Consider the following 27,522-nt stretch of genomic DNA (forward strand, 5'->3'; position numbering starts at 1 on the left):
AGCATTTGGTATCCTAATCCTTCCTCTCCCCTTACCTTCTTTAGCAGAAGGGAGGGAAGAGAGAGTGTGGAGAGACCAGTTGGGAAGCTCTCAGAATAGGCCGGGTGAGAGATGATGGAAACTTAAATTTCAATTATAAAGTGAAGGTGGAGAGAAGTGGATGGATTCAACAGTCGAGTAATCCATCAACTAATAGCATTTAGATGGTGAGACAGAAGGGGAAAATGGATGTGCCTTGCTAGGAGGGGTCACTGTAAGAGGAACAGATTTGGTGAGGGGGCGATCTTGACTTTGCTTTTGACATGTTGAGTGTGAGCTGCCTTAGAGACAATAAGTTGATAGCTTTATAGGTTGGTAGGGTGTACAGATAGGAGTTCCGGGGGGGTAGAGAGATAAATTTGTAAATTTCTATGTAGCAGTGGTGGTAATTAACACTAGGGTATGAGAGGGAGAAAAAGGGGAGAGTGAAAGCAAAAGAGAAAGGAAGAGATTTAAATGGCATCCTTTATGGCAGGATGCCCTGTATTTGTCATCTTATGGCACAATGCCTGACACTTGCTAGGTATTTACTAAATGTTTTTACAAAGTAATTTCATTATTCTTATGGCAGTATAACTCAACATAGATCATGGAGAAGAGTGGGCTCTCTTTTTGAGGCATTTCAGCTGGACTAAGTTAAGTCCTCTTATATCAAATTTAAATGAGAAATTAGAAAAAGACAGATAAGCTAAGAAGTCTTTTAACAAAATGATAAGAAAGGGCATGTACTAGTGTTTTTCAAGGAAAGATAGAAAGCAGTGTTCTAGATCCTAAATAGAGATCTGTGGAGTATTTCATTCAACTGGGAGTGTTTTGAAATGTGGAGCTTAGTAAAACTTAATTTGATTATCTGATTAAATATGTAATAGTAACTTTCTGTTGATGAAAATTGTTTTTTTGGGGTTTATGACTATTTTTATACATATTTCAGTTGTCTCGGTTAACGCAAAGCACAATCCAGGCCCATTTTCTGCCATTTCAATTTTGAACAAATCCATAACGCTGGTTCCATTTGAAGGTTTTATCTTTATCTTTTATTTGTAGACAAAGTAAAACCAGAATAAATCTCTGTAAGTTCACAATTATGCATGTAAAATAATTTCACTGTTTTGTACCAGGCTAAATTCATTCATATTATAGATCTAACCTATCTTAATGGTCAAATAGAAAGTTAAAATGCAGTCTGGCTTGTTCACACTGTAACTTTTTCCGAATTCAAACACCATTATTCAGTACGCTGAGATTCTATATCAATTTTGATTGTACAAGTAATACAATGATGGTAATAGAGATAATATCTTATATTTGTTCAGTGCTTTAAAATAAACAGCGATTTTATTATACAATGTCTTTTAGTCCTCAAAGTAAGTATGTGAAATAGGAATATTATTATTGTTATTTAGCTGATGAGGAATCAGCTGACGAGGAATCTGATGTTTGTCAAGTTTCAAAGCCTAACCTCTCTTGGAAGTAGCCAGGACTTGAAACTAGAACTTCACATTCCAAGTTCAAAGATCTTTCCAGTTAAACTTGTCACAAATAGAAGGGGAACTAAGTAATCAAATGACTTTTGCTATCCCAAGTGAGTTGATAAAATAGGATATGGATAGTTACCTATGTGTTTTTCTACAGTCACCAAATGGTAGGTGATGTCTTTGCCCTCCATGATTCTACACAGTAAATCAGTCCCAAAGTACAGATCAAGAATGAGAAGAGATAGTTAAGTGTTCCAGGTGATATGGCAGGAAGTTGGGGTTTGAAGAACCAGCTATTTCATTCAGTGCTCTGCCCACTGGACTTGGGCCCCCTTTCCGTGTGATGTTCTGGGGGAGCAGAGCAAGGGAAGCTGAAGCAACCCCTTGTTGTTTCTTCTCTGACAGGTGCAGTTTGATGAGCGAGAGGACACCAAATCCTGCACCATTGTCATCAACGATGATGACGTGTTTGAAAACATCGAGAGTTTCACGGTGGAGCTCAGCATGCCAGCATATGCCCTACTAGGAGAGTTCACCCAGGCGAAGGTCATTATCAATGACACTGAGGATGAACCTACATTAGAGTTTGATAAGAAGACCTACCTGGTCAACGAGAGCGCTGGTTTTCTATTTGCACCTATTGAAAGAAAAGGTCTGTTGGTGCCAAAGGTGACAAGGAACTTTACTAATAGCTAACATTTATTGAATCCTTTTTATGTGCCAAGTGCTGATGTACCTTATTAACTCATATGTGTAAGTAGTTCATATGTATTAACTTATTTAAATCCCAAATATAACCCTAATAGTGATCCTACCTGTGATGAATACTATCAGAAGACTTCCCTTCTTAGTTCAAGTTGTTAGCACTCCCATTTATTCTTTAATGGGACTAGAAGACTGGTTATATTTGGCCTTAAAAATTATTTGTATACTCAGGATTCTTAATCAATCACCCAATCTATAGAATATTTAGTAGCCTTGGTCAAAGAGAGAAATTACAGTTTATAAGAACTGGTTTCTTAGTTCTTGAAACATAAAAGTGTTTAAAGATTTTTCCGATGTAAGTGCTACATATAGAGCTCACATGAGAAATAAACTGAGAAATAAAAGGCACTTCTCGAGGGACTGAAAATCAAAACAAAGGTCATATTGATTTATGATAATACAACATTGAGACTTTAAAATACATGGAAATTAAATCTTTATTCAGAGCCACACAATAACTAAGTGATGACGTCAGGTTTTTATTGAATCTGACGACTGGTTGTTAGTGTAACAAACACTGTAAATAGTACAAACCCTTGGAGATGCCACTTGGAAAACAAGCAAGCCCCACTGATTGCCCTGGGCCAGCAAACTGGGCCCAGAATAGACTGTCACTCAGTGCAGTGGCAGCACTAATAAGTAAAGTCATTTGTACAGAGAGGCAGGTTTTATTTTGTTTTATCTTTCTTTTTTCAAACCTTTGTGTCTTTCCCTGGGAATTAAAGTACAGAAGTTTATTCAGAAATGCAGTGAACTGTGCTCATAGCACTACCTTCAGGACACAATTACTTTGCTACTTAAAGTACCAAGTATGTCTCTTATCTTTCTACCCATTGTGGTCTTAGATGGTGGGCAATGAGACTTGTAAATTAACAGAGCACAAAATTCACAGAATAGGAAATCCATTTCAAGTTGTTTGGTGAAGTATCTGGGGAATATATTAAATCCTCAAGTGGTTTATACCATAAGCTCAAAAGAGACTGCAGCGCAGGAAGGTTTCATGTCAGAGTGCGAACAGAAATAGTGATGGAATGTGTCAGAGGGAACCAAGCCCACTAATTTATCAGAGATTTTAAAATTTGAGAACACTCATTCCAATGCTTGCCATTTTGTATTTCAGGGGATTCAAGCAGCATTGTATCTGCGATTTGCTACACGATCCCTAAGTCAGCTATGGGAAGTAGCCTCTATGCTCTAGAATCGGGCTCTGATTTTAAATCTAGAGGAATGTCTGCTGAGAGTCGTGTGATATTTGGGCCTGGTGTCACCATGTCCACCTGTGATGTCATGCTCATTGATGATAGTGAGTATGAAGAGGAAGAAGAGTTTGAGATTGCCCTGGCAGATGCTTCTGACAACGCCCGCATCGGAAGGGTGTCATCGGCCAAGGTGCTCATTAGTGGTCCCAATGATGCCTCCACTGTGTCTCTGGGCAACACAGCTTTCACTGTCAGTGAGGATTCAGGTAAGAAAGAGCAACTCCAGGGTTCCATCACCCATCTCCTGATCCCTTTCTTGAACGTTTTCCTTTCAGGTTTGAGAGTGTTCTTAAATCAGTGAGAATTCCACTGTTATTCTGAGGAATTACATAATGCTAGGCATTGCAACCAAGAATGGAAGGTAGCGAAGAACAGGGAGTCCCAACCACTTTTCTTGCTCTGGTTACTCACGGCAGGGAGAGATCTGGCTTAGAGCTTCATTGGCTGATTTCTGTGGTCTAGGCAGAGGTCCCAAACCTTTTTGGCACCAGTGACTAGTGCTCCTATGAGAATCTAATGCCTGATGACGTGAGGTAGAGCTGAGGCGGTGATGCTAGTGCTGGGGAGTGGCTGCAAATACAGATGAAGCTTCACTCGCTCACCTCCTGCTGTGCAGCCTGGTTCCTAATAGGCCATGGACCATTACTTGTCAGGAGTCTGCGGCTTGAGGACCACTAATCTGGGGTGGGGCAGGATGCTAACTAAGCATTTTGGCTTACAAAGGAGGGGAGTGTGATCTGTTGAGAGTAGAGATAAGTTATTTAGTATACTTCTAGCTGCTAAGACAAATAAATTCTAAAATTTCAATGTCTTCACAAATGGAAATTTCTCATTCATATAACAGCTCAAAACAGTCAGTGAGCAGATTTCTTCCACCTAGGCTCTTTCCTGGCTTTGCAAGGGTCTTAAAGTCCTCTGCATGCTGTTGACAGACATGCCGCCAAAAGGGCCAGCAGCTGTGATGAGTATCTACTGATCTGAGCCACTTGATTAGGGCCTTTCACCTTTTTGAAGGTGATATTCTGAGTGATAGTTGGAACTATTATTTTTGAATACTTACTGAATGCCAAGTACTACAAGATATGCATTCCATTCATTCTCATTTAATCTTCTGTGGAAAAGATAACATTATATAGGAGAGCAAAGGGAGGCCCAAAGAGCTTAAATAAAGATTAAACAGACCTGGGACTAGAGCCCAGACCTTTCTACTATGCCATATGTCCTTTCCCATACACCGAATGCCCAGTCACGACTACGTGACACCATGCAACATACTGGCTAGAAAAGTGTGATGGATGGGTTTTCATGCAGCTTTTCTCTGACCTTGATTGTGGAAGCAACTAAAAATCTACATGTATATCATTAGGACCCTACGAAGTATGATGTCACAGTAGATCAGAAGATGAGTTTCATTCCTAAGAGAAGCAATAAGCACATATGGTTTAAGTAATGATGCGTGCACCACTCAGATAAAATAGGGAAATCAAATTAGTAAGGAACATTTAATTAGGAACATTCAGCTTCAGGCCCCATAGAATCCCCTAGCTGGTTCTTCTTTAATTGACTATTTTCTAGCTCATCCCACAGGCACTAGTCTCTGAGTTCCTCCTCCCAAAATAGGTTGGAGATGTTTTCAATGGATCCTCCCCTCTTAAGTTCATTGTTCTTCTCCTATGAACAGTCTTCTTGTGAAGCCACAAAACTACTTTCCTCTATGAGCTATCTCTACAGCATCACCTCCTGGAGACCATCCTCCAGGTCTGCTCTTTATCTTAGTGTCAGTAAAAGATGGGTGGTGACACCTCTCAGTCTTCCTCAAAGGGAGCACAGGAGCATGGCCGAAGCTGGTTTAGCCAAGCTGACAGGTAAAACAGCTGCTGCTGTGAAGGAGAATGTTGCTGTGAAAACCCCAATGACTTTTCTGGCTCAAGGATGACCATTGAAATCTCTATGAATCTGACTTCAGGAACAGTGAAGATTCCAGTTGTCCGCCATGGGACTGACCTTTCTATCTTCACATCTGTCTGGTGTGCTACACGACCCTCAGACCCAGCTTCTGCCACTCCAGGAGTTGATTATGTTCCCAGCTCTAGGAAGGTGGAGTTTGGGCCAGGCGTCACTGAGCAGGTGAGCATACAGCAGTGGCAGGCCAGAGGGGTCTGTTAATATGCTCTCTATTAACTTCTTATTAACTCTAATAAAGTCTCTGGAGGACTCTAAACACCACTTGCAATATTACTATCTTCTCTTTCTTCAAAAACACAAACGTACAAACAGCAGAACACAGGGGGATCTTCTACAAACTCTTTAGGTGACATTTTCAGCATCTGATATCCAGCATCACAGATTTAAGATAGAAATCACACTTCTTTGATATCAATATCTAAAAACAAAATACCTAAGTATGTGTAATAAAAGGAGTATAATTTTATGAGTAAAAAACTTAAGACCACCAAAAAAAAAAAATTTCAAGTTGTCACATTTGTCCTTATCTTCCAAAAGCAAATGGGTGTTATGTGTTGGGCATTTTGTAAGGTTTGCTTTGACTTTTCTTTTTTGAATTAAAAAAAAAAAAAAATTTAATTGAGATATAATTGACAGATAATATTAGTTTCAGATGTACATAATGACACAATATTTGTGTATATTGCAAAATGAATACCATAATAAGTCTTATCATCCTGATTTCTCTTCTAGTATTGCACCTTGACTATCTTGGATGACACTCAATATCCAGTAATTGAAGGGCTGGAGACATTTGTAGTTTTCCTCAGCTCAGCACAAGGGGCCGAACTGACCAAACCCTTCCAGGCTGTCATTGCAATTAATGACACATTCCAGGATGGTAAGAGATTGGGGATGCCTGTTTGTGACTCAGACTATAGTTATGTTGTTTTCCTTAATTTCCATGTGTATGACATTGGAACTCATTCACATTTTCATTCAAGAAATGTGTGTAAGAGTGTGTCTGTATATCTGCATATATGTGTATAAGAACATACATGCACACTTTTACATAGAAATGGGAACAAAATATTTTTTTCATATGTCTGGCACTGTGCCGTGGTTGGGCCATGTCCTCAAGAAGCTCCACGTCTAGTTAGAGGATCAGACCTTTAAACAGAAAAATTAAAATATATTATGATAAACGACCTGGTAGTGCTATGAATCTACTACTGTGGGAGCAGAGGGAAATGAACAGTAACTATGTGTGGAACATCACAGGTTTCACAAAGTTGGGTCTTCAGGTGTGATAGGAGTTTACCTTATGGATAATGAAATAAAGTTTTGTTAAATGGAGAAACATAGTATATATTAAGTGTTACCAGAATTCAGATGTCTGCGTTGTGTGATTCTGGGGCTTGTTCCTTGGATCCCCTGTGAAAGATTTGTGTAGAGGCCCAAAGCTCAGAGAAGACAGAAGGAAAAGAGTAGCAAGCAGAAGTGATTTATTAGGCAGAGTACACTTGGAAGATGTCCAAGCGGGCACTTCAATAGAGGTTTGAGGGCCTGAGAAGTTGAGGGTTTCTTTGTTCTCCTTCTTTCCCTCTCATCTTGAATGATATAAATTCCCTGCCCCTCCCTCTGAACCTCCACTCATGGCCCGGGCATGAGTAGTGTGTGCCTGTAGATGGGAAGTCATACGCTTGCACCATGGGGATTTTGAGGTAGGCATATGCTCAGTTAACTACTTTTGCCTGTACTGGTCGAGCACCCCCAGGTCCTATAATGGTTATCTGCAGTTAACTGACCATGGAAAAATGAGGGAGATGTCAGAAGATGCCAAGTGTCTTGCTTTCTATCTGGCTTCTGACCATAGGAAAAGGAGAGAGTCACCTGAAACTGAGAGATGTCTTATTTTTCTGCTCAGCTTCTGATCTTGGGAAAATGAGGGAAGTGCCTGAAGCCACCAGATGTCCTGTTATGTACATTTCATTGCTAGATCTGTCTTGGGGTCTCGTTAACCCCTTATTGTCCCTTTTCTTCTGGCTCATATCTACCTATCTACTTACTCTACCAGTTGTGTAGTGAACAACTAGTTACATTGAAATCTTTTCAGGTGCTTGCTTGCCATCCATATATCTTCTTTGGTGAAGTATTGTTAAATATCTCATTTTTTAATTAGGTTGTTTTTCTTCTCTATTATATCGGTATAGATTCTAGACAAAAACTTACGTTTTATAAATATTTTGTTCCAATTTTTTGCTTCTTTTTTGTCCTTTTAATAATGTCTTTCAAAGAGCAATAGTTTTCATCTTGAAGTCATCCCATTATTGGTATTTCTATTATAGATCATACTTTTGGTGTTGTATCTAAGAAATCTTTGCCTGATCCATGGTTTCAAAGATTTTCTCATGTTTTTTTTTGTTGTTGTTGTTCTGGAAGTTTTATAGTATTAAGTTTTGCATCTAGATTTGTAATTCATAAAATTGTAACTTTTTAACCATGAACAAGATTATAACAATTATTCTCTTTTTTATGGCTGTTATTTCAGTTTGCAGAATGATCTATTAAACATTATCTCATTTGCTCATAGCCCCATAGTTTTACTTTTGTTTTTATTTTGTAGGTAAGGAGACTTAGAATCAGGGGGAAGAAACCTGTCTTCAAGTCTAGGACTTCGGGCTCCACGTTCATAGTCTCCGCACTACACTAAATGGTCCTATTTGTGCAGTAGTACAATAGATGGGATTTCTTTTTCCCTTAGTAAAGTTTAAAAAGAAGAAAGAAATTCAGTTATTGTTTTTATTTTTGAAAAGCGTTCTTATTCTTTTGCACGAAAGGATAGCTAGTTTCCCCCTGATGAAGCGGAAAGTGAAAGCGAAGTCAAAAGTGCCAAAATTTAATCCCAGCCCCTCCACTCTTTTGCTCTTTTAGCCTTAAGGTTACTGAGCCTCATTTTGTTCATCTATAAATAATAAAAATACCTGCCTTACAAGATTGTTGTAAGGAATAAATTAGATAAAATATGTGAAGATACCTACCATAGTACTTAGCACATAGTAGATTTAATGACATGTTAATTTCTTTGTGACACATCTATAATTTATCACACTTGACAATGGGATTCCAGTGACACACACAAACTTCATTGCACTGTGATCAACACAGAAGATTCCACACAGAGAGGAAGTGATGGAGCCAGATTTAAAACCTAGGTTTATTCTATCCAAGTCCAATCTTCTGGTTTTATACCCTACACGCTGACTTTTCATAGTGCACTTTTAGCTGGCCCTCTATAGAACAGTGTTTAATGTTACTCAAGATCCTTAAAAAGTCAACTTTCAGCCTTCTGAAGTGATCTTAGCTCCTTTCATTTTTTGTACCAGGCAAGTAAGTAGCTCATCTCAGAACAGTTTCCTGTTTTCACCTTCACCTTCTGCTCTGTTACCTAGAATTAGACTTTTGTATGGGCCTGAGGAATGTTGAGTAAGGCAAGAAAGGCTTGTGACCACTACCACACCACACTCCTGTGTATGCAACTATGTCCTACCTACTCATTAACACGAAAGAACCAGAAGGAGGATTCCTCCTAAATCTCCAACTTAATCATTGTTCATAAAGAGGCCATCACATTTCAGGCAGTTGTATTTGTGCTCACTTTGTCGTTACTAAGATTAGCAGGTGACAGCATTTGGTAAGCATTTTCCATGCATAAGACTGGCGCTTGGCGCTGTGTGAGTTACAGAGGAGTAGAGAGCAGAATCCCACAATTTATTTTGAGACACAAGACTTATACAAATAAGATAACTGCGAGTTGGGCCATGTTTCATGAATGTTCTCAGAGAGGTGTTGACAATATGTGTGTAATGCCCCACGTGAGCTCATGAGCCTGGAATCAAGGAGTGATTTCCATTTCATATACATTCACCACATTGGAAGAACTGACCCCAGGGCCAGTGCTTCTACTTCCTGTGGTAATTACAGTGCCACGTGTCAAGAGGGTGATGTGAAATGACAGCTGTGGAAGCCCTTAACACAATGCCTGACTTGGGCTGGACCCTTTGTATGCCGTAACCACCCCCCGCCCCACACACACTGAGCACTCAGCTATTGTCTTTCCATTGTGTCATCTCTTGGTCTCCCACAAAACTGAGGGCTCTTTAAAAACAGGGACTGTTCCCAGTAGACAATCATGAGATGCGTTCACCCACTTTCCTTTCTTTTCTTTCTTCTTCTTTCTTCTTTCTTCTTTTCTTTCTTTCTTTCTTTTCTTCTTTTCTTTCTTTCTTTCTTTCTTTTTCTTTCTTTCTTTCTTTCTTTCTTTCTTTCTTTTCTTTCTTTTCCTTCTTTCTTTCTTTTCTTTCTTTCTTTCTTTCTTTCTTTCTTTCTTTCTTTCTTTCTTTCTTTTTTCTGGATGGAAGTGAGAGTTAAAATCTTGTTAAAGAGAGAGAGAGAGAAAAAAAAAAGGAATCATTTACAACTCAAGAGGAATTTAGAGTTGATTAATGCATTACAAAACCCAAACATTACCACTCTAGCTTTTAACTCTCATCTGACTTGATGCCTGTCAGGCCAGCAAGAAAAATCAATCCAAAACGTTAGATAATCTGCCAGTAGCAGAAAAGCTTTCTTGCTTATGTTGCTTTTAACCTGGCAACGAGCTTCCTTCTTTTCCTCCTGTGCTAGGCCATGTCATTGCCACCCGCTTAACGGCACAGACCATTTTACTGGATGACAGAGCCCTAAATGGCTAATGTTCAGGGCCTAATGCCCAAGATATTAATTTTTCTTTTAGGTGGGGTCTTCTTTCAAGAAGTATCTATTGGGTTTTTTTTAGTAATAAATGGCAACTGTTAGGCTAAACTCAGATAATGAGTTTGTTTTATTTTGCTAATACCAACGATTCTGAGCAGTGGCCAGTTGAAGGCAAACCAAGCTTTCTACATATTGACTTGCAGAATACTTGGGTGCTTACCCTTTCTGTTCCTTGCTTTCGGGTTTGGCAGGGCATGTCCAGGATGTAGCCAGGAAGGTGACTATAGCTGTAGGGTCAGCATCCTGCAGCCCCAAAGACTAAAATGTCAGTATGACTGAAGGGACTGCCTCTTTGCATTATTTATTAAGGAGCTAATAACCAGCAGTCAACAAATTTTGGTCTTGGAAGGGGACACGCCTTAATGCAGAGTGTTACCGTAGGCATTGTAGGAAGTAAGCAGGAAAAAAACGACCCTTCGTATTGAGAAGCCCGGAGCTAGGGGCAATATAAACCATGTGATGATAATTCCTGCCAAAATTTGAGTGCCCGCTCTGTGCCAGATACTGTATTGAGCACCACGCATACATAATCTCTTTAAATTCAATCCTCTTGATAATTCTGAGTTAGATATTAACATTTACAATTTACATGTAAAAAAACTGAACCCTCAGAAAAATCTAAGTAGATTGTTCTATATCATAGCAGGGCTGGGATTAAAATTAAGAACTTTTTACTCCAAAGCCCTTTTTTAAAAATGATTATTATTACTTTTATTTTTTTTTATTTTATTAATTTATTAGGGGTGACATTGGTTAATAAAATTGTATAGGTTTCAAGTGTACAGTTCAATAATATGTCATATGTATATTGTGTGTTCGCCACCCCAAGTTAAATTTTCAGCTGTCACCATATATTAAAGCACTTGTTTTTAACCACAATTTGGCTATAGTTCCTTCCTAGTCCAATGAGGTCCTGCGAATTATAAGAGAAGACACAGCTCTTCAGTAGTGGTCACATACTGGGGCCCCACAGGACAATTCAGCGTGTGAATGTGTTTTGTTTGGCTCAAATAGTTTGGCCTATGTGAAATTTCTTTTTACTATTCTAATCGGTTGCTATTTTAAAATTTAGGAAATATTGCATAAAACTCCAGATCTCTGACTTTGTTTGAAAATAGGAAGATCTGCCAACAAAAGCCTGGAGCTGAGAGTCAACCCACTTTCATAGGGCCTGCTCTTTCCTATTTACCAGTGTCTCAACTCTCCCTATTGTCTCCCTGGCGCCAGGACCACCGTGGGTGGCCATCTATCAGCAGGCTTGCATTGCTGTTTGTAGCGTCAGAAGAAAGTGAATTTTTTGATTACTCATGACTCTATATATATCACAGTTTTTCTTATACCTGGCACATTTCCTGCATTATCTGCCTGCATTTGAGATGGCAATTGTATCCTGAAGCTGATCAAAAACAGGTGCAAAATTGCTTTATTCTATTTTATTGGAACCGCACTCATAGTAGAAGCAGTTCCCTAGTCCTGAGAGCAGCAACCACGCCTTGAAATCTGCTTACCACTTGTGACTTTCCAGCCACATGCTGCTGAGAGCTGACTAGGGCCGTGGCCACCTCCCTCTGTCTCATGCCTCCATCTTTTCTCCTGTTCCCTCAGTGCCCAGCATGCAGTTTGCCAAGGATTTGCTCCTAGTGAAAGAGAAGGAGGGTGTCCTGCATGTGCCTATCATTCGGAATGGAGACCTGAGCTACGAGTCGTCAGTAAGGTGTTACACTCAGGGCCATTCAGCTCAGATCATGGAAGACTTTGAGGAGAGGAGAAATGCAGATTCTTCACGGATTACATTTCTGAAAGGGGAGAAAGTAAGTAGATTCATGGTCGCTGAAAAATGGAATTCTCTTCTTCCTTAATGCCTTTATTTATTCATAGTGAAGTAATTTAGACAAATTCCAAGCATCCTAAGAGGTTTCTTACTAATTGATAACATTTTTAGTAATATCATCTATTCTGTATGGCTGTCCTCTTGGTCTCCCACTTACAACCAAATGCATACATCATTGGTTGATTTGGGAAATTTAGATGATGTGTAATATTTTTGAGATTTAGCAGAATCAAATAAATGAGGCTCCTCTTAATTTGAAAGTACATCAGAGATGAACATACTCCACAACGTTACCCAGAGGAGGAAGAAACAATCCTCTGATACCTGCACCACTGTCTCAGGGCAACATACATCTTAGTATAGGACCAATAGTATAGGACCAAACAGACAGACGTTGAGCAGATTCAAGTCAGCAGAGTATGCTCTTGGCAGTATACACAAAAAGTGATGCATATGTGCGTGAGAACTCCTGAAAAACCCCAATTACTAAGACTGGCTGAATCAGACTCAAAGCCTGCAACTCGGTGTGTGTCAAAAGTGTCTAGTGAGGAGAAAAAGTGTACATTGAATGAGAATCACACTTTTCCATTTTTGGATGTCAGTTACAGATGATTGAGTCAATTGTACCCCTTGGTTCAAGGCACACAGTACTCATTGGTCAGTTCAAGTCCCTTCTTTTATTTTATTTATTTGTTTTATTTTACATCTCTCCAGTCACATTCCCTTTCCTACCTCAGAACTCATCGATCTATTGTGTTAATGAGTACCTTTTCATTTGTATTTGTTCTTTAAAAATGCTTATTGTTTTGTGTGCAGTTTTTAATTTATACAATTGCTATTGTATATCTTTTCAAACTTTTACTGTGTTTATTCAGCAATGTTTTATTCTTTCATGTGATTTATGTGTACATCTAATCTGTTGCTTCTAATTGTTGCATAGTATCAGGTATGTGCATCTACTACATTTTACCCATCCACTCTCAGCAATAGACAGTGAAGAGTCACAGTGATAGTGCCCAGTGACCTCCCAGTATTCTGCCACCACTATTAATGCTGCAGTGCACATCTTCCTACATGTCCACGTACAGACATGAGTGGAATCTCTTTGGATACATACTCAGCAGCAAAACTGCTGAACCATACGTCATGTGTGTACTTAATTTGAAAAAATAGCATCAGAATACTTTCCACAATGCCACTAGCAGTACATGAGTATTGCTATAACCCTATATCCTCTTCAACACTTAGCATTACTCATCTTTGGAATTTTTGCTAGCCTAAAATGCATAAAGTTACATCTCGTTTTAATTTGAATTTCTCTCATTGATACTGTTTTATAAGTTTGTTAGCTTATTGAGTTTCCTTTATGGAAATTTATTATTTTTATCCTTTAGTCTTTATTGTATTACTGTCTTTTTCTTACTGATTTGTAGTACTTTCTTGTATATTCTAAATATTAATTTCTTGCCAATTTTAGAAATTTTAGATATCGTAAACATATTTTCCCTCTCACTTATCTGTTACCTTTGACCATGGTGTTCTTAGTTGAACAGAAGTCTTTGATTTTGATATAAGCCAATGTGTCAAATTTTTGCCATATGATTAGTCTTTTTGAAGTTTAGCATAAAAAGACTTTAACCATCCCAGTTCACCTAGTTCTTCCTCTGTTCATCTTTACTAACAATAAAAAAAGTGATAGCTTTCTTCTTTGAAAACCTCAGCCTTTTCTTACATTTATGACTCATAAAATTCCTGTCTTAGTTACGTATTTTGTGGAAATTTTACTGGTAGCAGGTTGAAATGTGTTTAAAAATACTACAGATGCGATCTTTAGCTTTGAGTCTACGTGTCTGTATTTGTTTTAAGTTCAAAAAAGGATTATCTGCCTATCCAAGAGACAGTTTGTTATTTAATAAAATTACAAAGAAATACAGTCTAATAGTCTATATGGTACCTGCATGACAATCTACCTATTATTAGTTATAAGCACACTTTGGAATCTTCATTTTCTTGGCTTGCTAAGCAATATGTCTTTGGAACTTGTCACTCACCAGAATGTCCTCTTTTAAAGATATCCTGAAGAGTCACTACTAAATTCATACTTTCTATAAAGAAATTCTGATTTTAAGAAAGATGTGATAGTAAAAAAGGAACATTCTTCAGAAATTTAAAATCAAGTTAGCAAGCCATGTATAAATGCTCACAAGAATATTCTATCATTTGGTATTATTCGGAAGTATAAGAATGAAACTTCTCTATACTCACATATTCTATGCAATACGGTAGTATAGTGGATTTTAAATGGCTCAACTAAAAATAATCCCACTTACCACATGACTCTACTATGGAGGCGGCTCTGTTACCTAAAATGTGAACTTATTTTACATTTTCTCAAATATACAGTCCCCAATAGAGAATATTCAGTTTGAGAAACACTTGATTTCTTTCCATAAAACAGGGATTTAGATTACATTCTGAGACTTTCAGTCTCAGCAGTTTTTAGATGAGGCCCCATTTGGCAGCACATTTGAGAGTTCTGCAGCATTTAAAGGTGTCTTTACCTTAACAGGAGGCCTTTCTAAGTTCTTTATAAGACTATTCAATTTTTACAAAGGAAAAGGAACCTTATTCAGCTCTCCAAGAAATCTAATCCATATCAGAAATCTACCTATCATAACATGTGCAACCATATTGGTTAGCCCAAGCAAAATGTGGGCTAATGTTCTACATGTCTTTTTTGATGGGTGTTTTTTATTAATCTTGTTTTTCATAATTCATAACCAGTAATTCAAAATGGTTCAGAATATTCTCATTTGAGGCTTCACATATAGGTAAGTCCTACTCAGGCATGAACTATTAGATATAAACATTCTATTTTATAAATGAAACAGTTTAGATCCTTTGAATATGTGTTGACTCTTTGATGCTGCAAAGAAGAAAAATCACTTTCTAGGAAAACTGAGCAAATTATTGATATCTCACTGCAAATTTTAATCTGTTTTGTGCCATTGGCTCTAGATGAAGAACTGTACTGTCTCTATCCATGATGACTCCATGTTCGAGCCCGAGGAACAGTTCAGAGTATACCTCAGCCATCCTCTTGGAAGCCATTGGAGTGGGGCCAGAGTCGGAAAGAATAACATGGCCACCATCACCATATCCAATGATGAAGATGGTAATAATTACTCTAATGCACACTTAATGTACATTATATTTACTAGTAATGTAAATGTTCTGAAAAATGAAAGTACTACAAAAGGCCTACAGATAATAACAATCTTGGAGTATTTATATAAAGTGTTGGCAGCAAATGATCACCCTCTATAGAGCTTCAATAAGTTTATATGTATTTTTAATCTCATTATTTCCTACCACACTGACAAGAGATAAGGAATGAGTATGGTTCAAAGCTAAGACAGAGCCACTAAGACAGGCAGAGAATAAAAACTATTTAAGTCACTACAGTTCAGGAGCAGAATTGGAAATACAATCAGAATCAGCTATAGCCAATGAACTGATTTAAACACTTCTACCTTTCTGGAAAAGTCTAATTTCTCAGTTCTCTTTTATCTCATTGATTTGGCCTACTAACGTAAAAAAAAAAAAAGTTCCAAATTGAGACATAAGTGTTTTATTAAAATAGATATTTTAATGAGCGAATGGATAATAATATTAGAAATAGTAATAGCGATTTTTATTAAGTATTTGCTATATGCCAAGAACCACACTAAGTGTATTATCTTTTTCATTTAATCCTAACAGTAATCCCTTGAGGTTGTTCTTATTACTGCTATATTATAGGTGAAGAAATCAGCAAAGTTATATAATTTATACTCTTAGTTACAGAAATATAAACAGCGAAACTGGATGTGAACTTTATTTTGTCAGATTCTAGAATCTACGTGAGAGTCAGTAAGACTCTTAGGGTTTCCAATGTAGGATCAGGGACTACTTTGAACATTGGTAAAAATAAGAAACACCAGCCTTGATGTCGAATTACTCCTTTACCCAAGGTAACTCAGGTTCAAATCCTGTAGTGAAACTCTCCCAGGCACACAGAAAATCCAATGATTGAAGCTCAGAGAGGTAACAAATTCATACTGTGTTACAGTGACACGCTTGAGTTTCAAAGAGTACTCTTTTTAAAAACTGTGAAATCTCTAATGAGGCTTATTGTCTTCAATTAGAAAGAATTGACTTTCTGAGAGGGAAAGAGGAGAATAAACATAGGGACTCTAGAAACTTCTGCAAATATATTACAAATGGTATAAAATTTGTAATTGCTCTCAATGTTTTACCTTATTCTATCACTGCCACCTTGCCCTTATCCATGAGAATATTATAGAAAAATAGGCATTACTTGAATTTTTTTATTAAAATTATCATCATATTATTAACCATCTCCTAGCAATGACAATAGTACCTTAAACTAGATTGTGTTAAGTCCTGTGTTCCTGAATTATCGGTATAGCTAGTCACTAAAACAACTCATTCTCACCTAAATAACTGGAGGGAAGTTAGGAAAAGCTAAGAATGGGGAGGTTAAAGCATCAAGAGGAAAGATCCAAAGGACCTGAGATGAAAGATGGATTTGGTAAATTTAAGTTATATATAAATGCGATAAATTATAAACCTTAGAAATTCATATAAAACATAATTGAAAAAGAGTTGATTCATGCAATGTTGATAGATATTTATCAGTTGCTTAGTATGTCTCAGTCCCTTAATAAATTGTGCAAATTTTAAAACATTCTGAGTTGTAATGCCCAGATGGAAACTTGGAGATCATGAATTCTGAAGTTCTTAAAAATATTTCCCCTACTATATTGTTTTTAATAAGAAACTTGTGAGAAAAAAGTCTATGGAATCACAAATACATTATTTTTTTCCAAAGCATTGCTTAGGGGTAAATAAATACTGCAAGCCATTTGGCCTTTGTATTGTGAACTGTGAAAAACTAACTCCTTCTTGTCATTAGAAGGTGTTTTCATGGGAGGCAGAATCGTTCCTGCTCTTCTAACTTGTTCTTGTTTCCCTAACCATGTTTCCTCAGCCCCCACCATCGAGTTTGAAGAAGCAGCATACCAAGTCCGGGAGCCCTCAGGGCCAGATGCCACGGCCATTCTGAACATCAAGGTGACCCGCAGAGGGGATCAGAACAGGACGTCCAAGGTCCGCTGCAGCACCCGGGATGGGTCTGCCCAGTCTGGCGTGGATTATTACCCAAAGAGCCGGGTCTTAAAGTTCAGTCCTGGTAATTGAATGCCATTCCCCACCTGTGGGTTTTACTTAATAGAGAGCCGAACAGCTTATAGCTGAAGAAAAGAGTGCGCAGAAAACTGAAAGAGGAAAAGAGTGGTTCCTATAGCATGAAATATTAAGTATATATTCGAGTTTGCTGGAGTATTTAAAATTTTTAAGTAGTAAAAATAGCATGGAGAAAGAAAAAAAAATAGGTTCCTTACTTCAGAACATTGTTGGCATTTTGGTTCATTTCAAAGGATTTTTGTTGTTAGCATATGATATTTGATTGAGTGATAGGAGCACTCGATTTTAAAAATGTATACACGACAGCCGTCACTCAACAAACCACCGCTCTGGGCCCTTTTGGCTGGAATTACTAAAATCCAGAAGGCACAGTGGCTGTGCTCAAGTGGTTTAACATCTACTAGGAAACAGATACCCTGCTATGGAGGTTTTTAAAAAGTTTTATCCTAGAGAGAGCTGTGGAGACAAGTCATGAGAGAGAGGAAGCTGAGATTGAGGTCACACTAGCTGTTTAACTGTGCGATGTATTAATTTGGTGGGAGGAGTGAGACAGGGAAGAGGTTGTTGAATTGTATGCTAGGTTTTTTCACAGACTTTTGTGGAGCAGTGTGAGATGTAGATGATGGCATCATTTGTGATGTAGCCAGAAGTGGGCAACAGTGTTAGAGGCAGGTGTGTTGGCAGGTGGAGGGAGAAAATGACTCCCTCAGAAGTGACATTGGAGGTCTTCTTTTGTCGCTCTCAATCCCCTGAAGCTTTAAAGGGCTTCCAGCTCCATGTTGGGTACGTGTGCTTGGTGTTGGCTAGGAAGGTAGGTGGCCTTCTTCCTCATCAGTGAAAGGACCTCTCTTCTCAGTGTCTTTACTTTCTCCTTTCCTGCATGAGGATCTGAGGAAAAGATAGGTCTTACCCCCAGGGACATTTACACCTTCAGAGAATCAATTTCCAGAAAAAAGAAGGGCATTTTTAAGGCTCTAACTCACCCCCAGTAAGGCCACCAAACTTTCACATTATTGTGTTTGCCGAGACTGGCCTGCTAGGTAGCCTTTGAGCTAATTCTAATCAGAAGAAAAAATTTTTTTAAAAGCTCATAACCAGGTTGGAGTGTATTCTGGATCATAGATTTTTATTACTGCCAGCTTGTGTCAGGCAGGGGCCATTAATCCTCATATGGTGTTTAATAGTAAATCTGCAATACTGAGCCTCTACTACAGGAGCAATTTGGTCTATAAAACAGATTCCCCATCTGAGATGGGGCCAAAGTGATCAGCAGCCACTGCATTCATAGAAAAATCTCTAAAGGAAATGACATATTTAATACAAAATGTTGGCAGTGCCAACCTGCAGTGTCTTAGGGAGGTCGCCTAATAAGGAACTTTGTTCTCTTTTTGTTCTGTCCTTGGTGAAGGTGTGGATCATATATATTTTAAAGTCGAAATCCTGTCCAATGAAGACCGGGAATGGCATGAATCTTTCTCCCTAGTCCTTGGCCCAGATGACCCAGTGGAAGCAGTTCTTGGCGACGTGACCACTGCCACAGTGACAATTCTAGACCAGGAGGCAGCAGGGAGTCTCATATTGCCAGCACCACCCATCGTGAGTTGCTTGACCCGAAGGATCGCTGCTTTTGTGTCTCAGTGGCTAGTAGATAAGAACTTGAGAGAAGCAGGACTTTCGTGCTATACTTCATTCTTCTAATACTGTGGCTCTCAACTGGAAGCAATCTTGTCCCCCACCGCCCTCCGCAAACTCTCCTCCACCTTCAGTCATTGTCTCCATGGGACATTTGGCAATCTCTGGTGACATTTTTGGCTGTTATGACTGCCACACTAGGTACTATTAGCATCTAGTGGGTAGAAGCCAGGGAAGCTGCTAAACATCCTGCGATGCACAGAATACCCTAATGACAAAGAACTATTTGGCACAATTGTCAATAGTGCCAAGGATGAGAAACCCTGTTCTGACATAAGAGTAAGACCAAACTGTGTCTGTACCTTAGCCTGATAAAGACAGAAAGTACAATACAATTGATGTTCTTATTTTTTTGGTGGGACCTAGAAGAGTAAAACAAAATAGAACTGGTCACACGCATAGAATTAAGTATCTGTAGAAATGCAGCACCATAATTCCCAATTTGGGGATGTATAGAATGAATGCACTGACTTTATGATTAGGAGGAAAATGCCCAGAGGTTGCCGAGGGGATTTTAACCCATAATAATGAAGCAGTCGGCATTAGTCTTCTAACCTCCCCTGACTAGTCTCATGTAGTGGAAGGATCATTTCAAAATGTGTCTCTTATTTGACAGTGGAAAAAATACACTATCTTTATTTCCTCTTATTTTGCCAATTGTACTACTATATACCATTAACAATTCAATTCAACTTTAAACTAGTAGCCACCATTCATGATACAGCTTTAATTACAGTGTTTAGAAAAATAAAAATATTTTTCACATTTATAATAGAGCTCTGATTTAGGAATAAGATTGATAAGATAATAAAACTTTAGCTCAGGCAGCAGGAGGATCTTCTCCACTGACAAAGGTCTGCAGTATCTTTTAGGGACTCCACTGTAACTTTTGTTGTATTTTCAAGACGCCTGGAAGTTAAGTGCTCTTGTAGAGCCCTAGTTCTCTGACCTTCCTGATACCCAACCTGGTCTGAGGCTTTGTTGCTCCTTTGTAGGTTGTCACACTTGCAGACTACGACCACGTGGAAGAGGTTACCAAGGAAGGAGTCAAGAAAGCCCCCTCCCCAGGCTACCCGCTGGTCTGCGTCACCCCCTGTGACTCTCATTTCCCCAAGTATGCCATCATGAAGGAGCGCTGCAGCGAGGCTGGCATCAACCAGACGTCCGTGCAGTTCAGCTGGGAAGTGGCCACCCCCACCGACGGCAACGGGGCCCGCTCTCCCTTTGAGACCATCACCGACAACACACCATTCACCAGTGTCAACCACATGGTGGGTCTGGGCGTCTGGGCCTGGTTGTGTACCGAGACAACTGGTACTTTTCTGTGTTTCTCCAACTCTATCAAATTCTTTAAGGTCTATGTGTGTAATTTGTAATAAAATAAACAAATGAGCAAGTACACACAGTACACACCATCTTTTTATTCTTATATATAACAAAGGTAATTTGGTGCAGTGGAAAGAGAATTAAGCTAGTACTCAGATGATCTGTTTGCAAATCTTGATTCTGCCTGTTTTTAACTATGTGATGTTGAGCAGTTACTTAACCTCCTGAGTCTCAGTTTCTTGATTTACACCATCATACCCCTTTTACATAGCCACTCGATAAAGTCACTGACAAATCAGATATAAAAGTGACCTATAAGTGGTAGAGCAAATCAAAGATTCCAGGTAGGTACGATTAATGATTACTATTTGTTTCACATCTTTTCAATCATTCAGTAAGTAGTAGGATATAAGCCCCTTAAGGACATGAAGCAAGAGTGCTAGCACGTTTTTATACCCTGAAGCAGCTAGCATATTGATTGCTCATAGTAGGGGCCTGATATTAAACAAAAGGGTGACATTCTTACTGAGTGACTGACATTTTACAAAGCCTTGTAGGAGGACATGAAAGGAAGTTCACAATGCAGGTGCTGTCCTCAAAGAGTAGGAGACCAACACCCCTGCCACCACCAGGAGCAGTGGACTGTGATGGCTTTTGTAGCCTTAGGAAACTGCACCCTGCAGAGACTGTTCATCGCACCGGTGAAGTTCATTTTCTTCAGACAGAGAGCTGAAAGCAGTGGAGATTCAGGTTCAGCCCAGTATCTAGCCATAGTAAGAACTCAGATTTTTTTTACTGAAATTAGTGCACTTAATAATTTTGGAAATCAGAGATTTCTTGCAGACTGAATTTCTCTCAATTTTTTCTATTCAACCCAGTTTGTTCTCACTTTAATAAGTTTATCACTTAAATGGGATAATGGTGAAGAAAAGCTATTAGACAGAGATGAGAGGTTTTGGATAATGCGGGGTCACTCATTTCCATTGTGTTTGGCACATCTTATTCAGAAAGGCCAGAGCAATTCTTTTGTAACATAATCTACCTCATTTAAATTGTATACTATATTATTAAAAATGTAAATGGAAAGATTTAACAGCCTATTGTTTCATATCTAATTCTCTGTTCAACAAATCCATGGAGGGAGTTTGGTCTGATTTGACCCAAAAATATACATTTTAAACATGTACCAAGCTTATAATTTTGCTTTATATTTCAGTTTTCCTTCTTGCAATGAATTGGTGACTGATAATTTTACCCCAGTTTCCTTTGCTCTATCTTTATTTCTTCAATTTTTTATTTGATATCATTGTATTTTATGTATTTTGTAAGATGCCTCAAATCCCTTCTGAACTAAGTCCATGTATAAATAAATAAATAAAGCATTGGCAGCTAATTAAAATTTTTTAATGGAAAAATCTTCTTTAATTTTTAATGGACCTTAGTGAAAATTGTTTTCATGGGTAGAATTTATAAGCTTGTGTTTGCTTTGTGGGAGGTCTATGGCGCATAGAGCTACTAATTAATTATTCCTGTTGTGTACATCCCTATGTGTTCGCACACGTGACCTAAAGAGTTCTGGTGACCTATGTTGCCTCTACATAGATTGAGTTAAGCACTCTTACGGCTTCTGTATGTCTGTGAGCATAAAAGAATCTGTAGAAAGACCGTTAAATGCCAGTAGGTGTCAGAAGCCAAGTTCTCAGCTTCAACTCCGTTATTATAACCTTTGCAATGTGCGTAGTCATTAGGTGTGGGGTTGGAGGAGGCAAAGCAGTAAGAAGGAAAGAAAAATAAGAAATCCTGGGAAGGAAGCATCTCTCCTCTGTATCCTGACACCATGCCCTCTATAAAAGTGACTTGGAGGCCAGTGACTTGCTAGAAGGGCTGAAAAACAGTTGAGTGGTCCTTATGCTGAACCTAACATATAAAGAGTACAGGACTGTCACTGGTTACCAGTCATCTCTGGGCTCTTGCTCCACATCTGTCTACTTGCTCGTTGTCTGACTTACTACTGTAGGCTATAAGTACTCACTGCTCTGTCTATAGTGATTGGCTTCTAGTAGAAAGTCAATACTTATGTGGTGAATGGATGGATGGATGGATGGATGGATGGATGGATGGATGGGTGAGTGGATGGACAATGGATGGTCTTCAAGATTACCTTTACCAGGAACTGGTTGTGTCATATCACCCCGAAGATACAATGTAAAGAGCTGTTTAAGTAGTACACCATGTCTGAGGTGCTTTATTCTCTCCGATAGGTACTGGATAGCATTTACTTCAGCCGGAGGTTCCATGTGCGTTGCGTGGCAAAGGCTGTGGACAAGGTGGGCCATGTGGGGACTCCCTTAAGGAGCAACATTGTTACCATTGGAACAGACAGTGCTATCTGCCACACCCCAGTGGTGGCTGGGACAGCGAGAGGCTTCCAGGCTCAATCCTTCATCGCAACCTTGAAATACCTGGACGTCAAACACAAGGAGCATCCGAACAGGTCAGGCAGTCTGTGCATTCCACAGTGAGAAAGCAGACCGAATCTCGGACTATTCTTTGTGTGTTTTCTGATGGGATCAATAAGTGATGCTTTGGCAAAACAATAGTGGTGGTAAATGCTTCAGAAAAAGTTTAACTTCTTCAAAGGCTCCCTAGGAACTGGCCCCTTGCCTATCCTAGCTCATTTCCCTCACCTTGTCATTTTTATCTGCCAGAGAATCACGTGTAACTTTTCCAAGGCTTCAAACTCTTGGTTTGATGCTACCCCTGACTCCAATTCTCCCCTGCTCCCTTCTACTCAAGTTAAATTTGGTTGTCCTATTATACCTAGCTCATGGCTTCTCTTCTAGGAAATTTTCCATCATTTCTGTCAATTTAATTTGAAAACTCCTCCTTCCATGCCTCTTTCAGATTATTATCATCATTCATTCTCTCTCTATCTGCACAGTAGATGGTGAGGGCAAGGACCACGATTATTTATTTTGCATTCCCTCTGCCCAGGACATTACACTTAAGAGTAACTTGTTGAATATCTAGTGAACAAATGAGTAATAACACTGTGTAAACTGTAAGTCACTGGGCAGATGTGCTTTTATTTATTACTGTGCCACTATGATTTTGGCGGAAGATGGATACTTTCATTTTTGCATAGCATTAAAAAATTTCATGTATGTTATACATATTCATTAAACCTCACAGTATTTATGTTTTTGCCTTTATGAGCAACTGAGTTCAGAGAAAGGGGTGGGGGGGACAGATTTGAATATGGAGCCAAGAATATGCAAATCCTTCTTTTGTTTTAACAGAATAAAATCTGTCTTTGTTAAAAAAGCAATAACAGAAGTGCCCAGGGCACTACAGACCCCTTCCTAGCAAAAAAAGAGCCACCATATTCCAAAATTCTAATTCCTCTTGCAAATGTGAGTCTTTGCTCTGAGAGATAAGCTGTAAAAACTCAAAACTCAATAAACATTCTGAGAATTTTAACTCGTACGATAAAAAAAGATGCAGCATATAATTACAGTTTTGTTGTGGTGCAGTCTTAACCAGTATTTATTAAACCTATATTTTATTGAGAATTGTATACTTCATGCTCTAGAGAAACAGAAGTGAAGGAAATGGTCCTTGTCCTTGGAGTGGGGAGGCAAGATAAACAGTCTGAAAATGTACAAGAAGTAGCAGCCCATGTAAATAAGTTACAAATTTCTTGGTGCAAAGTCACCTAAATGCTGAGGAATGTAGATCAAGAGAGAGAGAGTACTGCAGATCAAGACCAAGCCGGTGCTTACATGGCATAACTGGAACTTGAAGGGAGGGAGGAGAGAGAAGACTCTTTCCATTGAGAAGGGACATTATGTGTAGTGGGGTATTTCTGTTTCTAAGATATTTTCCTGAGTAGGAATATTGGCCTTAGAATTTAAAAACTCAATGCCTTTTTGGCACAAATACTTTTTAAAAAAATGAGTGTCAACCCTACCCAGTCTCCACAGATACTCATTGTGATATAGAAGGGGAGCGATACCTATATCAGTAACTCAGCTTTAGTTCATGAAGAAACAAAGCTTTCATTTAAATCAAAAGAGAGCATTAATTTGTGGTCGTGATGTTATCTTTTCCTGTATAGAAAAAAAATCTATGATTCTTGATTCTCATGTTCAGAGAGAAATCTTACACAGAAAGCTTTAGAGGGGGAAATTGGTAAATTCACTGGTGAATTCAAATTGGGTTTTGAGAAAGAAATGCACCATATTAACTGTTTATAGCATGCAACTAAACACCTATTTCTGCCCTTTTTTCCCTTAGAATCCACATTTCAGTGCAGATCCCACACCAGGATGGAATGCTGCCCCTTATCTCCACCATGCCCTTGCACAACTTGCATTTTCTATTATCTGAATCCATTTACAGACACCAGCACGTCTGCTCCAATCTCGTCACCACCCGCGATCTGAGAGGCATCTCAGGTAAGGGATGAGTTCCGTGCTGGCTTTTGCATTCCAGCCCAGCACAGTGGCCTTTATGGATATGGCTAAGTGAACTCTGCTTTTTGTTTTCCAATCCTCAAAATCTGCATAATTAGTGGATTTCCTTCTGAGCAGGCAACCAAACCTAGGCAGCTTAGACAATGATGTGAATAGGAAAAAAACAAAGACTTTAGAATCAAACCGACTTAGGTTCAGATCCTTAATCTACTAGATATACAGCTGAACAGAAATAGCTAGACTTCTCTAAGCCACTCTTTTCTTATCTATAACATGAGGAAACACTGATACCAATGAAGGTGAGGATTAAATTTGCCGACATTTTTAAATGCCAGTCATGGTAAATTTTAATTTTTTTCCTCCCATCTAATGAGCATGTTTAGATCTGTGCCCTAAAATCCCATTATCGCAGCATCTTTAGAAAGCTAAAGTGCAGATGTTACATGTTATGGGATGGGTTCTCCAGGAGTGGGAGCAGAGGGAAAGTTGGGGGCACGAGATGTTTACTAGGGATCGACATCTGTGAAAGGAAGGAGAGGAGCAGGACTGGGCAGAGGGAGAAGTCAAATTGCAATGCAGCCTGACAAAGCCACAACCAGCCCTTCAGGGAGCTCTGCAGAGAGCCCACTGGTCAGACTCGTCCTACTTCCGGTGCCAGCTGAGACAGACCCATCTTGTTCAGCCTCTGATGGCAGCTGCCAGAGCAAGGCTGTGATCTCAGGCTGAGCTGCTCCGCAGCTGATGCATAGCTGAAGGAACTGACACCACTTCTCTCTGTTCAGCACAGCAGACATTTTACTTTACAAAGAATCCTGTCTGTTTCCATTTACCTTAGCAAGTGCACATTAAATGCGTACTTCTTTTACAACCGATGAATCATTTAACAGTGTTTTTGAAGACAGAAAAGCATTCACGTGCTCTTTCATATTCATTAAGCATCACTTTGGGTAGTGATGGTCTTTATATAGTAGAAACTAGTTGAGTGTAAATTATTCCTAAATCACTGAAGCTACACATGAAAGTTTAATTGGTCCACATATACATCTAATGAAAGAAACGTACTATACTATGTTTATAGGCTGAAAGTTTGTACCTCTTCCTATTGAAACACAAATTCAACATATGCTAATTGAGATCCTAGTTCTTGTGGGGCAGAAGGTTGGGTGCTACTGTCAAACATTCTAAGAAATACATCAGCTCTTTCAAAATAGTATTGTTGCTTATAGTTCTATAAAGTCTTAATCCTAATAGTCTAAAATTGTGTCTGTATTCAGCTCTCTACTACATAAAGGTCTTTTTAAATTTAAAACAGTTCAGTTGCTTGGCAGCATTTGATCCAATAATTTTTGCTTATAGCAGGGAAGGATTAGTCAAACATCGTTAGTGAGCTATTTACTCATTAACACCAAATTAAGATTTTTTTCCCCAAGAGTTCGGAAACTTGGGAGGGGGCATAGTCAGATGTTTGTTTGACGGCTTTCCATAAAAGCTATTTTTAAAAAATAGATCTTAAAAATAGTAACTCATCAACAAATTATCCATATAGTAAATCCATTTCTTCAAGGACTGATTGTGGAACATAGAACCAAACTTGCCAGATGTGACAGTCAAAGCTTCCGTGTGTTTTCTTTTTCGAGCTATGCAGGGCCAAACAAGCTTTAACTTCATTTATGGTATCATTTGTTAACCTTTCTTTCCAGATTCCTGAAACTCCTTAGAGTAGTCTGTGAGCCCGGTCACTAACACAGGGTAACAGGCAGTTAGGAGGCCTGGCTTGCTCTATTAATAGTCTTAGATGGTGGGGAAGCTCTCTCCATATCAAAAGGACATGTCCCTTCTCCCCACCCAGCTTCTGGACAGCCAGCAAGGAGCAAGTCTGCAGACTGAGTTACTATTCCTTGTCCTCCCTCTCCCTCAGAGACAGGGTTCCTGGATGACTCAGTCTATGACAGCACAGCCCTGGGGCCTGGCTATGACCGCCCCTTCCAGTTTGACCCCAGCGTGCGGGAGCCTAAGACCATCCAGCTCTACAAACACCTGAACCTGAAGAGCTGCGTCTGGACCTTTGATGCCTATTACGACATGACCGAGTTAATTGATGTCTGTGGGGGGTCAGTCACTGCAGACTTCCAGGTGGGTACTGCAGGGGCTTGTCTGAGGGCTGCGTGTACCTGGGTGCCATGTTGTTCCTGAAGCACTTTGGTTAGCATTTGCATCCAGTAGCCTCCAGAACTGGGCCAACTAAGGGAGTCTTCTTTATAAGTCCCTCAAGTGAGATCTTAGCAACATCATGGCTAGAGAAAGCTTCACAAAGTCCTCTAAATCAATTAACTGAAAAAGTAATGCGGAAAATGTTCCAATTAATATGGAAAAAAATGTCTGGCATAGTCATTTATATAAAAATCTAATATTTACTTCTCTTGGTAGATACGTTTTTTTGGAAATCCAAAAAGATTTACTTTTAATGGTAGAGTTGTTTCTAAGTAGATGTGTTCTCTTCTGCACGCGGGGAAATGAATCAAAATGACAGGTGGTACACTCTGTCTCTCAGATGACAGGTAGAGCACTTTCATCCTAAGCATTATGGAGAAAGAACAAAACACATTGATTTCATATCTGTTCTAAACCTATTC

The 27,522-nt window shown here is 39.0% G+C and overlaps 1 protein-coding gene across 5 annotated transcripts in view; it reads left to right on the forward strand.

Moving 5' to 3' along the window:
• FRAS1 (Fraser extracellular matrix complex subunit 1) overlaps positions 1-27,522 on the forward strand; it is a 409,779-nt gene that overhangs the window by 357,738 nt on the left and 24,519 nt on the right. For all 5 annotated transcript variants that reach the window (XM_039845532.1, XM_039845530.1, XM_039845531.1 and 2 more), the window contains 12 exons: positions 1,920-2,166; positions 3,400-3,744; positions 5,505-5,665; positions 6,236-6,383; positions 11,903-12,108; positions 15,147-15,303; positions 17,182-17,382; positions 18,805-18,992; positions 20,084-20,359; positions 22,676-22,908; positions 24,711-24,871; positions 26,808-27,022. In XM_039845532.1, the coding sequence (XP_039701466.1) occupies positions 1,920-2,166; positions 3,400-3,744; positions 5,505-5,665; positions 6,236-6,383; positions 11,903-12,108; positions 15,147-15,303; positions 17,182-17,382; positions 18,805-18,992; positions 20,084-20,359; positions 22,676-22,908; positions 24,711-24,871; positions 26,808-27,022 (2,538 nt within the window). The remainder of the gene's footprint in view (positions 1-1,919; positions 2,167-3,399; positions 3,745-5,504; positions 5,666-6,235; positions 6,384-11,902; positions 12,109-15,146; positions 15,304-17,181; positions 17,383-18,804; positions 18,993-20,083; positions 20,360-22,675; positions 22,909-24,710; positions 24,872-26,807; positions 27,023-27,522) is intronic.

Source organism: Pteropus medius, unplaced genomic scaffold, assembly GCF_902729225.1.
Source record: "Pteropus medius unplaced genomic scaffold, Ma_sr-lr_union100, whole genome shotgun sequence".
Classification (NCBI taxonomy): Eukaryota; Metazoa; Chordata; class Mammalia; order Chiroptera; family Pteropodidae; genus Pteropus; species Pteropus medius.